Below are 13,709 nucleotides of genomic sequence, written 5' to 3'. Positions count from 1 at the left end.
TCACCACGGAGCTAAACCGAGACACTTTCTAACTCAGAGTTTAAAAAAACAACCGTGAACTTTCTCTCTCTGGAACATTCAGCCATTTTATTTGCAATAGTTCCAACTTACATTTGTTTACACTCCACTGTGTCCCGCCATGACACGAACCTTCCTCTGCTGCGACTTTACAAGTGTGGTGGCTGTACTGCCACAGCGCCACCTACTGTACCGGAGAGTATTACAGCATTGTATGGCTGCTGAGATGAGATTTAAAGTTGCTTGAACATCCATTAAAAATGACCCAAAACTAAAACCTACACACATACGGTCCAATTTAAATTCACTGCATTATGTCATCCTCATAATTAATCATGCATTTGTATGAGTGGAAGTTATGTAATATGTTTAACAGTATCAACGCCGTGCGAAGCAGCCATATACTTCACGCATATGGCTGCTGGGGCACACTTAGTCCCTACCTACTGAATAGTATTTATAATACTTGTAACTATTTTTAAATTATTTATATGCAACTTTTTTCCTTACTTATCCTCCTGCTGTTATGGGCAGCGGGAGGGAACAGGATGGTTGTTTGTGATGTTCTACACTACTAAATCGCAATTTAAAAAGTAATTAGGGAAAAACTATTTCTTTTTTGGATCTGCACCAAGTTGTACATTCATGTGTCATGCCCCTCATCATTCCTGATATTTTTGGGGATTTCATGTTAATCTGTCTGATATGTTTTGCATCATCTTGCTATCTTACTTTGCAAAAGTAAAATAATATGAAATCAACAAAATCACAACCTGAATTTACACAAATCAAACCAAAGCACACACCTTACAAAGCATTTGATGTTAAAGTTCATTCTTCAACAAACCAGCTCTATCTTTGAGATCATACTTACAAACGTGCATGTGTTTGCAGATATATTTGCATTGCATTTTGAAATTATGAAGTTACACACAATCTTTCCCTGGCTCCAAGGTGTCTTCCTAGTTTTCCACGTTCAAGAATATATTTAGATTATCCAGTAAACTCCAGATCTTATCTTTAAGTGCTGAATACCTCACAAATGCTACTTGGTATAAACTAAGTGGGCATCCAGGAAACCTCCTCTGACCGTGACAAAAGAAAAAGACATGCAGTCTCAGATGAACATCTACAAACAGCAAACAACTGACCAGGAAATACACCAAGACTATTTGTCCTTAATGTGCAACAATATGATCAAGCACAGCAGTAAGAACTAATACATTCACTTTAACGTTTTTACACAAATACACTCTTCACCTGCGAATCAGTGGCACAATGACTTTAAAAGCTTTTTCAGCAGCTCCTTGAACTAAACACAGTTAATATATGCAGATAAGATATGACCTGAGAAAACTCATCACCACCTAAGTGTCTGTACGTCAGATAAGGTGCGAAGCCAGCGAGACTGTTAACACCAGGAGAACATATGAGCTTCAAACCATACGCGCAGACACACACACACAGACTAAACAGACACACAAAGTCACTATGAGAAAAGCACATGCAGATAGGCATAATAATTTGTGGATAGCAAAAGCTGCACATGATGCATAATTTGATTCAAATAAAGATAAAGTAAAGTGCTTTCTTGTGACATGTGCCAGATTAAACCAGCTCCGGCATGAAGAGTGATCAAGGACTCAGCTTTATCCCTGGCAGAGGAAGTAGCTCTCTCTCTTTTCCAGACAACAATGTAGACTCCACAAAGCGAACAGATATGTTTTCATGTCTCACTCTACATGCAGACATGCTGAGAAACGTCAGAGCCATGCATAACATCGAGCAGACACCCCCAGAGACAGTAGTGGCTTCACAGATTGGTAGATAGTTCTCTAGTGGTCCTTTTCCCCCCTCCCTCTTCTCAGTTGTATCAGGCAGCAGGGTGATGGAGGAGACCATCCACCCCCACACATCGACCTCCCTGATCCCCCCCTGGGCTCTGAAGCCACAGCGCCAGCCCAGCGGCCAACATGACTGACCAAACAGTGCATCAAACACACAAATACACACCCATGACATCAGCTCCCTGGCCTTCAGGAGCCAGATAACGCCACACACACAATGACACTTACACTCAGACTTACACACTTTGACATTTCCTTGTCAAAAGAGCCAGTGTGCACTCTCCCTCCCACAGCCATCATCACAATCAACGCTCCTTTGTAGAGGGATAGAGAGGAGGACAAGGGCACTGGGGAAGAGGATTCAAGGAGCAGGGAGGCAGAGAGGGAGGTTGAGAAAGGGATAACTAAATCCACAAAGCTACTGGAATATACAAGGGCAAGGCAGGGGAGAGAAGAAGGAGCCAAAGACAGAGAGGGAATCACGAGGGTACAGAAAATGCAGTGAAGCGAGAAAGGGACTGGGGTAAAGAAACGACAGAAAGATAAATAAGGAGAAGAGACAGGGAGATGACAGTGACACAGTCTGGCCACACACTCACACCAACACACACACCCATAGACACACAAACACACAACTCTCATCAGTTCCACTCTTCCAGCTCTGAATGGCCGCTGGCAATGCCAGAGCCTCCAGAGCTGCAGCACAACTCATCACAAAATTCACTATCTCCTCTGATCTGCTTTAATCACCAAGCAACCAACCTCTTTTTCACACAGACACACACAGACACACACACATGCAGACAAACAACCCACAAACAAACAGCTCGTCACCACACATATTGTCCCTGAAAGCCAGCGAACACGGAGCCGCAGAGCCATTCCTGACAGAGCCACATTAATCACAGCACGCTCTCGCCTGCTCGCTGTAACACTTCAGCCAAGTCACTCCTCGCTGGGCGCTCCCAGCCTGTCACTCCCTCCCCAAACTACTAAAGAACCAAGAGACTGTTCCAAAACAATGATGTGACTCCCCCAGTCTAAGGCCGAATGAAAAGCAAATCAGTTCAGCCCGCTCCAAGAGCAGCCTTCCAAACCCAAAAATACACCCTGATGCCGCCAAGACTCATTCAGCCAGGCAGCATTCTTGAAATCGAGAATGAGGATGATGAAAACCAGTAAACAAGCCTCTGTGGTTTCACTGATTCAAACGCTAAAAGCATCAAAACGACAAGTTTGAATCCTGTTTTTATGCCATCGGTCTGATGTTTTATTGCCACACAACAAGCAATAACTTAAGTCATTCATTCATATATAAACAGCCCCAGCTGCTTAAATCCAGGCAATAAAGACAGCAAACATGTTCCTATTTTCTCAGCAGATTACGTCAAAAAGCATGTGGCATGTGTGTGATACACAAACCTATGATCGTTTGATTGAATTATGTTTCACTGGCAGCAGAAGAGAGGAGAGGGACAGAGAAGACATCCGAGGAAGACGGCTAATTGAATAGATGGATATAGGGAGACAAAAATTGTGTTTGTGTGTGTGTGTGTGTGTGTGTGTGTGTGTGTGTGTGTGTGGGTATGGGTGTGTGTGTGTGCGCACGCTTGCGGTGTGTTTATACCTGTTCTCCAAAGTACACCAACCACAGTGGGCGTCACTTGCTCCCAAACAGCTGCTGCAGCTCTTCCACTGGTCACAATCAGCCACTTTCACCCTCAGCATCTGATCACCACAGCACAAAGATAAAATGCAAACAGTTTAAAACTATAGATCACATCAAACCATGAGCTCAGAGCGAGAGCTGAAACAAGTGACCTGACAATCCATCAAGTTTTTACATTCTGTCTTTTAATTTATATAGTTGAATTGTCAAAATTGTTAAACAATCACTGGGTCCAGCTTCTCAAATGCACACACTTTGAATCTTATGTTATCATAAATTGAATATTTGAGGTTTAGGACTATTAATTAGAAAGAACAAGCAAATTAAAGATCTTACACATGTCTGAGAATTTACAAACAATAACAGTATGACACACTGTAATGCAGTAGTAAGCCTGTACCATAACATTTTAGGTATTTGTAAATGTATATTTGTCAAAAATCATAGCCCCTCTTTGAATATGATATTTTACACTGTCAGTCATTATCTGTTTATACACCAGCCTCCTCTAATGTGTGGTCAACTAAACACATATATATGTCCAACAATACTTTATAGTGTGTTATAAACCAGTTAGGCCTATTAAATATTTATAACCTGCTAAAAATAGGTGATGTTAGTGGTGGGGGCGTAATAATATATTATTTAACACACACAATTTCAGTCCTGGCTGATTTGGTGACACACTGGAATTTGCCATTTTTGCTGTAGCTTCTCATCTTGTGCATGGCGTCAAGTTTATTTCATTATAAATTGGAGTTTCTCCTGATGGAACTGTTTACAGTGCAGCCAACAAACACAAATTGTACGTAAATGTAGGCAGGTACATTTAACTGATAAAGAAATTGACCTAATAAAGAATTATCACATTTAAAGGCAACTGATGAAAAAAGTTAACTATAATTTTCAAGTTAAGTGTTATGTATAATAACAGTGTGTGTTGCATCACGGCGTGTTATGGATCGCGGTGTTTGTCATGTCAGTGTCTGAAAAGAGCTTTATCTTATCAGTGAGCCCAACAGATCATCAGTTCTCGGCTTCAGAAGCAGGAAGCACATTGATTTAATCTCACTACAGTCCAATCAGGTGCATTTGCAGAAACTGCTGGAGGTGCAGCCAGATCCTGTTGTAAGAGCAGGACTGAAGGTCTGTGTTCAGCTAAATGGAGAGGAATGTGTAATGAGGTGTGATCGCTCCTTTATGCTGACATGAATAAATCAAAGGTGGATAGAACCAGCAGCTCGAGACTGGAGCTTGGTCTTCAGCCACATTCTTACATGATGAGATGTCATGAGATAAAGAAAGTTCCTGTCATTAGGGTCGAAGGTCATGATGTGATGGACAGCTTCGCTGGCCGGCAGCTTCAGCGTCCACTGATTGGCCAAGGTCATATTCGCGAGGAGGGTCAGCTGTGGAACAAAGACATCAGAGCAGAGGACAGGGTTAGAGTCGCAGAACTGGAAGCAGATGCAAAACAAATATGTTCTAGAGGTTCATTCAACAAGGAAACGTCAACTGAGCTGCAGCTCCTTGCTTCACACTCGCACAGAAGAATTTGCCAAATATTGAGACTTGCGCACTGTAGCTCAGTCGTTTGTGTGTTCGCCAAGCAGCTCGGTCGCAGCAGATTCAGGGTGCAGATGTCTCACTTAGCAACATGTCAGAGGGATCCGATTTTTAATTGACTTCCTCCACCTGTGTTTGGCAGGGAATTCACGCCAGCAACTGTCACGTCATAATCACTCCTCCAAAGTTTGAGACGACCGCTGTGAGCAACTGATGTGTTTTAGCGAGATAAATATACTTTCTCCGACAGAAACTCGTCTAAACTCGTCTGATTGAGACACACAAGACGGGACCAAAACTCTCATCACCTCCACCAAGGTTAGATTTCCACCTCTAAACATTTTCTTCGTTGGTTGGTTTGTAAGTTTGTTTGTTTTTGAGCAAGATTACACAAAAACAGCTCAACGGATTTCCATGAGACTTGGTGGAAGGATGCTGTATGTGTCAGAGAAGAACCCATTCAATCTTGGTGGTGATGTTTTCAACATTTTCAACTTTTACCCAGGGGATACTTCACAGATGAAAAAAATATTTTAAGGGAATTGATATCAGTGTGTGTGTGTGAAATATGGTGCAGCTTGATTGAATTTAAGACGACTGTTGGACCTTGGCGGAGGTATGCGGTTTACTGAGTGCCATTGGAGTTCTTTATGAAATGAATGTATGAAGAATAGCTGTCAGATTTAGTGTATTATTTGAGTGCATTATAAACTTTAAATTCAAAGTATTTTCATTGTACTTGCTCAACCTAAGATATATTTTTGTAGGTCCTTTGTTTAAGCAATGTGCCTAATCTAGTCCCCCCCCAAGCAGTGATTTATCTACACACTGGCCGTCCACCAGCTCAAGATAATAAAATGGGTGACATGTTGTCACGTATGCACAAACACACACACACACGCACACACACACACAAAGCTGCATAGAAAAACAAACAGTACTGAGTGAGACTTCCTGTCACGCAGACAGTGAAAGCTCTTATTTCTGCGTTTTGTCGGGTCACTCTTCAGCAGAGACATCCTGCAGGAACTAGCAAACTGACCAGCATCTGGTGACAAGCACGGGCTGTGTCACTTCACCATCCGCTGAACACACAAACACTCAAACACACTGTCACACTGTCACACACACACACAGGGAGAGGACAAAACTATTACCACCCACTGAGACGTGCTGGTTACTGTTTAACCAGAGCAGACAGAAGCCTAGTAAACCATTGGCTTGTTTTGAGAGGCTTTATCTCAGCTTCAAAATATAGCTGTCATTTTTGTCTAACACCACCCACCCATCCACAGACACACACACACGCTCTTCTCCTCCCTTGGAGATAGCAAGCAGCTGTGCTATGTCTTCACCCCTCACCCCGGCGACTGCAAACACATAAGCAGAGTGACACAGTGAGGAGCGAGTAAACAGCAGCCCACACACCTGGACGGGGATCTGAATAGGAGCAGGAGAAGAGGAGAGAAATGGTGCAGTCGGACACCAGGTCAACCAATGAAACACCTGCTGCACTGGCAGGTCACTCTGACTTTATTCCCTGTCTATCTGCCTGCAGATGAAAGCCCCTATTCAACCGAGGAGTGCTCAGCTGCTGTGCGCTCATTCTCCACGCGTGTGTCAGTGTGTGTGTGTGTGTGTGTGTGTGTGTGTATGTGTGTGAGTGTTAAGGAGAGAGAATAAAGACAGATGGAGGTGGGGCAGGAGGGAGAGAACAAGAGAGATAAAGAAATGAAGTGTGTTTGTTTGTGATGTGAATTAAAGCGTCTTTTCTATTCTACTTGAGACTGAGTAAAAGAGAGCAGACAATGAAGCAATGAACCGAGGAGCGGAGGGGAGGACTGTCTGAGGGAGTAAAATTGGACAAGAGTGAGGGAGATAAAGGCGGACGCTGCGAGAGGCAGAAAATGGAAGTCAGCTGTAATGGGGAGGGGGAGACTTCATTAAAAAATGCATGTAATTACAAATTACTTCACTGAGGGCCCTCTGAAAGACAGTAAAAGAGGCCTAACTTAATCTCAACCACTGTTCCCCCGTGTTTAGTCTGAGCCAAAGTCACAGTCAGAATCACATTACACACACTAACAGCACCATTAACCTCTGTAACAGCTCTATCCTCGGGGCACACACACACACACACACACACACACACACACACACACACACACACACACACAAACAAAGAAAGACACATAAAGTTAAAAAGCGCAGCTCATGTTTTTGCCCAAGGTCACAGAAATACCATGCTCCCTATATAACAAGGCTGGCACACATGCAGAGAGAACACACATATAGCCCATAATCACAGGGTTTACGTTCATCTGAGTAAACACGTGAAATCACTGAACCACTTGCACCGGCCCACAGACAAAGTCAAACACCTAAAAACACAGTCAGACCTGCAATCAAGAGAACAGACGCACACAAACACACTGTTGATCACATCATCCTGACCGGCGTTGTGCATGGGTGTAAACCATCCAAGAAACAATTACTGTAGCGCTCAGCTGGGGCTAAAGCAAGACCTTCATCAGGGGAAGGAAAACAAGGAGCTCTTTCAGCAGCATTAACCAAAACACCCTGTAGCAGAATGGTTTTAATGTCGTTAAGGGGACCAGGCATCACAATAGGGCCAGAAAGCTTTTGGAGTCAGTTTATGTTGTTCCCAGCTGAGAAGAAGCTCGTGGTGCGCACAGGCAGGCCGCTGCTTAGCAAGCCCAGTCGGGGGTGACTAGGAATGTGGTGCTGAGAAAAAAAATTAAGGAATGCTGTTAATTAGACTGGGAAGGTTTTCACAAGACGGACCAACTGCAGATGTTTGAGGTCGCAGACCAACACAAGGATTGACTCATATGGATCTTGTTAAAAAACTTCCTGGTGATTCCTCAAACAATAACCATTTCCTAGGGACTCGTGATCAGAGATGGCTAACTGATGGGTCATGGATGAACGGAGCCAGGGGGTTGGGTGATGACAGTGCTGAGAGCCAATCATATAAGAAGCAGACGTCCCCGCTTGTCCTGCCGGGGCTCTGAGTGTTTCATCGCACACCTGAGTTTGGTTTATTGAAAGACTCAGCAGCCACATCAGAGCGGCACAACGTAACCGTTACTTTTATAGTTTTTTCCACGCTGGAGGGCTCGATCACATTAAAAATATCAACTCATTCTGCAGTGACCAATTATGAGTCTGTGTGTTCATTGATGTGTCTCACCTTACGAAGTCGTCCATTACTGGTTCCCAGAAAAACCACAGTATGGTCGTGTACATTGTCCACAGAGACTGAGCTAAGGCCTGGGTATTCGAAAAGAGGAATGGACCTCAGGGGCCTCCGTAGGGCCAGTGGGTGCTGCAGGTGGGCCGCACCACAATCCAGCTGCTCGGGCTGCAACTGGAACATGAACAGAAGGAGAGAGAGATCAGTCCTCATCAGCTTTCATACAGAAGCACGCCATGAAGATTAGAAAACAGGCGAGAACAAAGCACAAAAAAAGCACTGTGTGATGAAAGTGAAGTGGAAAACACGAACTGATAGTAGCTATCACAACGGTGCTGCTCATTCTTCTAAATCACTCTTTAGACATCTCAGTGAATACTTGAAAAGGGCTTACAAGGGTCTTCAACACTCATAAGACTCTGCTTTTGTCAAATCCTCGGCAGGCAATGATAAAACATTAGTGCCACGCTTGGATGAGCACATGGATCTATTGGGAATTCTCTGAATATTTTAGAGCACACAGAGGCAAGCAAAAAAAAAAGAAGAATTAAGCACAGTGGATATTTGTAGAGTCGTTTCCCACGGGCCCTTCCGCTTGTGGCCTCGTCTCTTATCATAAATTTTGTCTGGCTTTCCCTCAGTGCTCGTCCTCAGAAGAAAAGATCACATTTCAGTGGTCACAGCAACAAAAATGCTGAACCAAAGAGAGACTAACTCATTCTGTTGAGGGGTAAGTAGGTTGTATTGCAGCAAGAGCCAGAGAAATCTACTCTAAACCACTTTGAACTGAGTATTTGTCTGCGGTAGGAAGGCCTGTGGGCCAACTGAGATAGTATTCAGAGAGCAGGTCATGGGAGTAGCGGCCCCTGGGGCCACAGACAACAAGTGCCAGCCAGGAGGGCAACTTTGTGACCTGACAGCACAGTGGAGCAGGACAGGCGCCTTTGACCTCAGTCTGTCGCAACCAGCACAATGAAAAGATGGAATTTCACTGCATTGCTATGAAACTGGGGCAAGCACCAAAGACTTTATGTTGTTATCCCTGTCTGTTTGTTTATTAGTTGCTATGTTTATTTGTGAGCAAGATTACTGGAAAACAACTGCACAGTTTTTCCTGAAAAACAGGAAGGAACCCATAACATTTTGGTGAGGATCCAGATCAGATCCAGATTTTCACTTTCTTTAACATTGTGAGAAAGGATTTTTTTTTAAATTTTCCCAGGGAATAATTCATGGATTTAAAAAATCAGACATTAAGGGAACTGATGCCGAATAGTGTGTGAAATTCAGTGCAGCTTGATTGAATTTAATGGGACTGTTGGGCCTAGGCGGAGGTATGCGCTCCACTGAGTGCCATCCCTGCCTTCATTATCCAAGGCCAACAAGGGAAAACAGAGGGGACAAATACAGTAAGTTTAAGAAGGGGTGTGTTGTGCCACAGTGGTGCAGTGGTTAGCACTGTCACCTCACAACAGGAAGGTTTGAATCCCATGTCTGCGTGTGTTCCCTCAGGGCAGCCTACCACAGTCATGCAAATTGGGGTTAGTTTAATTGGAGACTCTAAATTGAGACTTGTGGTTGTGAATGGCTGCTTGTCTCAGTGTGTTGGCCCTGTGATACGCTGGTGACCTGTCCGGGATGTACCCCGTCTCTCACCCAGTGTCAGCTGGGAAGGTTCCAGCTGCCCCTGTGACCCTGAACCGTCTTTGGCTGTTTTTGAGTGCTTCTAATTTTGCCCTCATATACCACATTAAAAAATGTTTACCCTGCCAATGTTTGGTATTTGTTTGTCAACACAACCTTGTCTATGTGACCAGACAAGTGATTTATTTACATTACATAGAGTATCAATATATTGACCCCCCCCAAAAAACAAGACACATGATGCAATTTGATCACATGCAGCATGACTGCAGACTCCGTATAGATAATGAATGGATGTTATTCTGTGTATACGAGTGGAAAGCATGTAAAACACAAGATGATATATGACAATGCTGCTATTTATTATCCAGCGTGCTAAATCTAAGGCTGAATTGTAGTTTGCAGCACAGACTCAATAGAAAAGAATGTCTGAGGTTTAACTGAGAAAAAAAACATTGTAAACTATTGACCCCTTCCTTCTCTTCTCATATTTGATAAGACGGGGAGCTGCTGGATGTGAGAGGAGTCTCACCCTTCCCACAACCTCTGATGTGGCTCTGGAGCATCCATTCCAATGATCATGACCTCTACTCGTGACATAAGAGATCCACTCTCCAACTTATGAGCCTCTGGGGCTGCAGGGAGGATAACTGCTCGCTAGCACAAATGGAAAGTGTCGAACGGACACATGAGTGTGGTTTTTCTTCTTTCATACAGCCTGAACAGCTGAAGAGAGCCACAGGTTTAATAAATCAGACCCTGGAGCAGGTTTATTGACTGAATAAGCACCATGACTCTGGTTTGGTGTAGCAGAGCTCTTAAAAAGGCAATGAATAAACAAAAACTCTTTATTTAGTTTTATCTCCAGGCTTTTAACGTTGGTGTATTAATATTTAACCCATGAATAACAAGAAATCAAAGCATAAATGACATAATAAAGCTATAGGGTAGCAATAGGATAAACTGATGGCTTATTGTTCCCGAGTGGTAATATATTCTGCTCCATCAAGATACTGATGATTGTTAATGAAAAACTTCAGTCAAGTGGAACTATCTCAGTTTATTAATTCATTCCTATTTTACTGTTAAATTGAAGCTGACAACACTCAATAACACAAAAGCATGGGATTAACTCAATATAAACTAACTTCATATTTAATGTGTATATATGTTGATAATAATTAAATTCACATGTGGTCCTTAAACTAAATTCATATTTAATATTTCTGTATGTTGACTTCAGTCAAATAAATCTATCCTCCTTGTACATTTGATATTTCTATATTGTATGATCTATGCACTTTATACAAACTTTACATTTAATATTTCTGTATGTTGACTAAAATAAAAGATCTATCCTCCATATTCAAACTTCATATGTTGAGGAATATAAAATAGATTTATGGTCCTTGTACAAACTTCATATGTTGGACGAATATAAAACAGATTTATGGTCCTTACCACCAGGTTTCCCTTCTGGATACAGGCTGCCCCGGAGCCCTGGATGACGCTGTCCAGCACTTGAACATCGCTGCTGGGAGAGTTGGAGCAGTTCCTTCGGCCCTGTCGGATCTCCTCCTCGATGTCTCCAAACTTGAAGGCGCACAGAGCAGACTTTCTGTCGGTCTGTCTGGAAAACACTCCGAACAGGTAGGGCTCTGCGTCCTGCGCGTCCTCTGTGTGGATCTCCGCGGGGTACAGGGACAGCAGCCGCTTGTAAATGTTCCCGTTATATCCACACTGCAGCGGCATCTGGATGTAGGACTCGGTCAGCTTTCTGCTCTCCGGCCCGGAGGACTTTCGCGGGTTGTCGGTGTCCAGACATATCCTGGCGAGGATGCTGTTGGGCTGGCTCTCCTTGTGGCCCAGGTTCGCTTCGTTATTGAAGGCGATGTAAGAGTAAGTCTTCTGGATGAAGGCGTGCACGAAGTTCAGCTTGTTTTTGGTTTTAACCTCCTGCTTGATCTTGAACACGTTATCCTCCGAGGGGTTAATGTCATAGGTGAAAAGTCTGGGTAGGTCCTTGGTGTTCAGGGAGCGGATGGCGATCTCCGGGGTGTTTTCAAAGCGCAAGTCCTCCTTGCTGTGATTTTTGGGGAAAAACTGGGTACCAGCCCCTGTGTACGTGGCCCCGACCAGCAGCCGGGTGTTTCCCCCGTGGCTCTTGAAGATGAGCCCCACCGTGGATGCGTTAGGGTGATTGGCAGCGATGTTGAGCATGCTGGGGAAAACGGTCTTCTCGCCCTGAGGTGGGAACTCCACCGCTATCTCGGAAATATTCTCCATTTTCCTGAGCTCACAGAAGCCCTGATACACTGATCCACACACCACCACGACCCCCTGCTCTCGGTCCAGCTTCAGCAGCTTGTTGAAGTTGTCGGTGAGTGATTTGGGATGCTCGCATGGAGCCTGGGGGAGCTGGGGCGCATGGCACAACAGGTTGTCCTGCACCGGTCCGGTCCTCTTCTCCACTTCGACGCTCAGGTTGCCGTTCAGTTGGTAGACTGTGTTGACGGTGGCCAGGTAGACCCTCCTGGATCCCGGGTCCACCACGAAGTTATTGGTGTGGTTTGGAGACGAGAACGCCTGTTGGATGTGCAGCGCGCTGGCACTCCGGCGCGTCTCCAGCGCCAGGACGCCGAGGAGCAGAACAGCTATCTCTATCGAAGAAGGCATTTTTCCTTCTGACCGGCTTCCGCGTGTTCTGTGCCGAGGGGTGCATTGAGCAAAGACAAAAATGTGTGTTTGTTCCTACTGCGACAATCCGAGAGGAAAGGCTGTTTCCTGCTCAACGCCTAAGCCCAGAATGACGCGATAAGCGAGTCGTGCTTCCTTTTTCAAGCTGCCTCCTCTGTCTGTCCCCCTCTGCCCACTGTGCAGCTCAGCAGCTCCCGAGGCACACTGAGCCACAATGCTGAGCCACTGACATATTTATGATCTTCAAACAAAAGAATAATGATGACAAATATACTTTAAACTGATTGGCTCATAATTTACGCACAATGTCATACCTGCACAGATTAAACTTAAAGAAACTCTACACTCTACAGCAGATGTCATGGGTTTACTCAGATTTACTGGAAACACGGGCGCCAATTGTGGGGAGTGGCACTGCCTCTATTGTGCCAACTGTTATCAGAGAGATCTGTTGTGATCATAGGATACAACTCATTGCATTTTTCTAACTGATTTCCCCTGAATGTAACTTTTCAATGTTCTATTCTATTCTGCTGTTATCAGACTACAAAATCAAACTGCCATTTCAGCCGTGGGACTCTATATTACCTTTAATTTACGCATGAACTTATTGCAGCTATAGTGTGAACTCGTGGTACCATGTGAGGTCGTAATGACCAAACTCTTTCAAGACAGGGTCGGTTGATGACTCTCCGCCCCTGCGTGGTTCCGCTCATCTCGGGGTTAATGACGGGTCATGGTCCCACCTCCTGCGCTCCCCAGTCCCACGGCTCTCTCAGATTAGTTCTGCAGATCCGGAGGGTTCCGTCTTTTTGGGCACACACGGCTCGGTAAGCAGCGTGAAAGTGCAACCAGATGGGCGCATCAGCACAACTTTCCGGTTTTTGACATTCACATTCATCTGTCCAACACACACAAGCTTTTCTCGCGAACTGTACCTCATAAATATTCAAGCGCAACACATGCGCCCCCACTCAAAAATGCACGAATATGGCGAGCGTTTTTTTTTTTTTTTTTGTCTTTGGTTGTAGTGTGTGCTCATATGTTCACA

The 13,709-nt window shown here is 44.4% G+C and overlaps 1 protein-coding gene across 1 annotated transcript in view; it reads right to left on the bottom strand.

Annotated features, from left to right (window-relative positions):
* Positions 1-12,890, bottom strand: part of plxnd1 (plexin D1) — a 60,760-nt gene extending 47,870 nt beyond the window's left edge. The window contains exons 1-4 of the mRNA XM_020096292.2: positions 11,423-12,890; positions 8,315-8,491; positions 4,812-4,943; positions 3,493-3,593 (exon numbers count right to left, since the gene is read on the bottom strand). Of these exons, the coding sequence (XP_019951851.2) occupies positions 3,493-3,593; positions 4,812-4,943; positions 8,315-8,491; positions 11,423-12,637 (1,625 nt within the window). The 5' untranslated portion in view covers positions 12,638-12,890. The remainder of the gene's footprint in view (positions 1-3,492; positions 3,594-4,811; positions 4,944-8,314; positions 8,492-11,422) is intronic.
* Between the last annotated feature and the right edge of the window lie 819 nt (positions 12,891-13,709).

The sequence above is a fragment of the Paralichthys olivaceus genome, chromosome 6 (genome assembly GCF_024713975.1).
Source record: "Paralichthys olivaceus isolate ysfri-2021 chromosome 6, ASM2471397v2, whole genome shotgun sequence".
NCBI classification, from domain to species: Eukaryota; Metazoa; Chordata; class Actinopteri; order Pleuronectiformes; family Paralichthyidae; genus Paralichthys; species Paralichthys olivaceus.
The sequence above is the reverse complement of the archived record's forward strand: the minus strand, read 5'-3'. Positions and strand labels throughout refer to the sequence as shown.